The 3,762-nt window shown below is 46.7% G+C and overlaps 1 protein-coding gene across 1 annotated transcript; it reads left to right on the top strand.

Annotated features, from left to right (window-relative positions):
• The first annotated feature begins 430 nt into the window (after positions 1–430).
• LOC133890676 (uncharacterized) lies at positions 431–1,228 on the top strand. The gene has a single exon (XM_062331160.1). The coding sequence runs from the start codon at positions 705–707 to the stop codon at positions 1,023–1,025; it is 321 nt and encodes a 106-aa protein (XP_062187144.1). The 5' UTR covers positions 431–704; the 3' UTR covers positions 1,026–1,228.
• Positions 1,229–3,762: the final 2,534 nt, after the last annotated feature.

Genomic DNA, 3,762 nt, shown 5'->3' with positions numbered 1-3,762 from the left:
CGCCGTTTCGAAAAAAAGTCTTACTTCCTCATCTTTCCCCCAACCATTTTCTTTTTGACACTTCGTCTAAAATTTTTCTTTTGACACACCCTAATCAAATGATTGCCCCATTAAGAGCATGAGATTCTAGACATTTCAGAAGATAGAAACATCGCCAGAGCTTCAATAATGTGGCATACCGGGCCACCAACCAATGCTTGCACAGTTCTGTTTCATCAGCTGGACAACTACAGTTACCCAGGACGTGTTGGGATTTCTTGCTGCCGCTTGTCTTGCAACAGACGAGTTTATGATTAATCATTCTATCACATGACATAGAGGATGATAGGTAAATCTATAATAAAAAAATTATAGTTTTTTTACAATATATATTAAAATAATTGTAAATTTTTAAACATGTATTAAAATATAAACCTACAACATGTGTCAAAACCTACAACTGGCAGGCAGAAGCAACCGATCGAAGCCGGAACGGCCAGGACCAGGAGGCAATCGACCACACGCAAGAAAAAACAGCCCAGGCCAAGCGACTTTTCTGAATCCGTCTCCTGAAAGTGAAGCTCGGAGGAAACCAGCGACGGTGGCACGGCGACTCCCCCACCTATAATACAACCAAGCGTCCAGCTCACCGGGCTTAACACCAAAGCCAGCAACCATTTCACCGGCGACAGTGGTAGTGATTGGCATCGCGTCGGGTTAACCAAATGGAGGGGCTCATCCCGTTCATCTACAAGGCCATCAAGGAGCGGCGGAGACGGAGCTACTCCAGGTGCAGCTCCACCGGCTCGGCGCACGGCCGGTTCGGGGCCCGCGTGGACCACGGCGTCTGGGAGCAGAAGCAGTGGGTGGCCCCGGCGGCCGATGGCGGAGGCGGCAAGTTCTCCGCGGAGAGGGAGATGACGCACCGCCGGCACCGGTCGCTGGAGGAGCTGGCCGGGGAGGTAGGAGGCTCGCCGGGGTGGCGGTCGGGCGCGCTGCCGAGGGGCCGGAGCGTCAGGATCTTCTCGTGCATCAGCGGCATGTGAGGATGAACTGGACGTGCATGCGCGGGCGAGAACGCCTGGGTGCGTGCCGGATGAAGAAATTTGCTCGTTGTTCTTCCTTAGTTTTGATGTACGATTCAGGGGGTGGAGTAAGGATTTATGTAGCGACTGTACCGTGTTATCCAACCAAGATGTATATACACATGAATTTGTGAAGATGTAAATGATGGTTTCTATGCATGTTAGCCGTTCGTACTATTGATCATGCTGTTACAGAGGAGATTTCCTGAGCAAATTTGCTCTGCCTCGGTCAGGAGCACAAACAAGTTCATAACCAAACACAATTTTAAGCTCTTATCTTCTTTCGAAATATAGAGTTTGTTTAGCAGAACTCTGACTAAAAAATAGATATTCTTAAAGTGTTTGGATGAATTATCTAGTTTAAATTCTAGACTAAAAATAAATACACTCTCTACATCTCATGCGCCTGAAAACGCCTAAGCGTCTCAAGCCACCGTGTGAATGCACGAGTTCACACGGTCCGTCAGGATTCTAGCGAGCTTTAAGGTTTCGGTATTAGAGACTTTTCATAGCTACCATCCTTAGAGAAAGGCCTTGGGTAGCACGGCCGACTGGCGGTAGTGGCGGGCGCGGGGGCGGAGCAGTGAGGTGGTGGGGACACCGCCGGCCACGAGTGACATCGGACCGTCGGATGGGCGGGGAGAGGGAGGATTTGAGAGGAAGCGCACCGACAGAGCCGGTTTAGTGTGGTGGGGGCAGCGACGGTGGCTCCGCTGATGGGCACGTCACTGGAGACGGCCAGATGAGGACGAGAGGTGGGGGGTGAGGCCAGTGGCGACACATGGACACAAGACAGTTGCGAGGAAGAAGAAAGCCGAAGGTACAAGAAAGAATGTGATCTGTCCAATGCAAATCGTGTGGTTGTGGATATCAATTGAAAAGTGACCCGTTTTCAGGTGTCTAAACAGTAGCATCACCCAAAAATAAGTTCTTAAATCTTTCCCTTGGGTTTGAGCAACGACCGGCTAAATTGGACTGCAGAGAAAACATCATCCAAGCAGGTTCTGCCATTCTGTAGGACATCAGAAAAAAAAATATGGATGATCCCACTTGATAATATTAATTCCATGTGCAACTGAAATTTGCAAGTACACATCAAAACATCTCTTTTGGTCTGTTTGATCTTGTTATTGAACATGGCGCCATCACCGGCACGACCTCCACATGCATACGCTCCTCATCCAACGAGACATGACAGAGCTCCCCAACTGCTCTACTCTGACAATGTCGCACCCCTGCGGTAGCGTGACTCTCCCCCCAACGGTGAGCTCCAACAACGGCTCTTGTCAGGAGGCACAACGAGATCCAGAGGCGCGGCGAGATCCAAAGGCATGTCGAGCTTCGACTGCGGGTGGTGCTTAGACGATGGGCTACCCTCTGGTGGGATTGGGAGGGTAGCTAGCGCGGACAATGGAGTCTTTCCCGTTGGCTTGCTTTGTGTGGCCACTGACCGATCGCATCCGTAGGAGGGAGGAGAAGGCGGTGGTAGGGAAGATGTGGGGAGGAGGAAGCCACATGGATGGAGAAGAGGGAGGCGACAACGCAAGGCGCCTGTGCTGGCGGAAGCGTGTCATGGGAGGCGACGGATTGGGTTAGTCGGGCGCAATGGAGGTGGTGGTGCAGGCCTTGACAAGAGAGAAGAGGAAGCGATGCAAACATGATGAGGTGGTGGAGGTGCGGTGGATGGCACGAGACGAGAAGATGTTCCAAAGCGGAGACGGATTGGGAGGGGAAGAAACTTAGCGGCAACAGTATTTTCCTTTCCTTCAATCGGAATGAGACATCCAGAGTGCACTAGGCTCGTTGTGAACCGGTCGGCGTCATCTGTCCCGCACCCAATGGAGGCCACCCAAATAGGCAGCACCACAAGATCAAAATCAGATGGACGAAAATAAGTGGATGACGTGGCCAAGTTGAGGGCAAGCGAAAACACCTGATTGAGAGCAGTAGAGATTGCAGAGACAAAAAATATGAACTCAAGAAATAAGATTCGTTATGTTTCGCTGCATTGAATTATGTATTTATATAAGATGGACAAACATGAGCACTATAAGGATGATGTTAGCGTCCGAAGGTTCGATCCATCAGACACTCTAATAGTCTGTCAATAGTCTATTGTAATATCTAAAAATAACGTTTGCAACATCGAAAAAATACATCAAAAATAGTTCGTTATATGCATCCGATTCCGAGAGAAAAATTTCTAACACAACATCCTGTTATGTTCCACGTAACATTTCATGCAAAACCTATGTTGTGTATGATTTGGTGCAACATATGAAAATAACTATAGGAACAAATTTTTCATAACATCTAAAATATTAAATTTGAACATCTGAAATATTGAAGGTACGAAAATATAGAATTAACTCAAATGTATAATTCTTTTGAGTTCGGATCTGTACGCAAAATATTTCGAGATGCAATATACGAAAATAACTATTTCAATAAATTTTCATAACGTCTGAAACATTAAATTTGAACATCTCTGGAACATTGGAAATACAAAAATATAGGAATTAACTCAAATAGATAATTTTTTCGGATCTGGATCTGGATGCAAGAGATTCTGAGATGCAACATATGGAAATAACTATTGCAACAAATTTTTATAACGTCTAAAACATTAAATTTGAATATCCGAAACATTGAAGATGCGAAAATATATGAATTAACTTGAATATATTTTTTTGTTTAG

This window comes from Phragmites australis, chromosome 1 (assembly GCF_958298935.1).
Source record: "Phragmites australis chromosome 1, lpPhrAust1.1, whole genome shotgun sequence".
Lineage (NCBI taxonomy): Eukaryota > Viridiplantae > Streptophyta > Magnoliopsida > Poales > Poaceae > Phragmites > Phragmites australis.
This window is presented reverse-complemented; position numbering and strand designations above follow the sequence as displayed.

Coding starts and splice junctions, on each gene's coding strand:
- LOC133890676 (XM_062331160.1), top strand. CDS start 705: ATGGAGGGGCTCATCCCGTTCATCTACAAGGCCATCAAGGAGCGGCGG.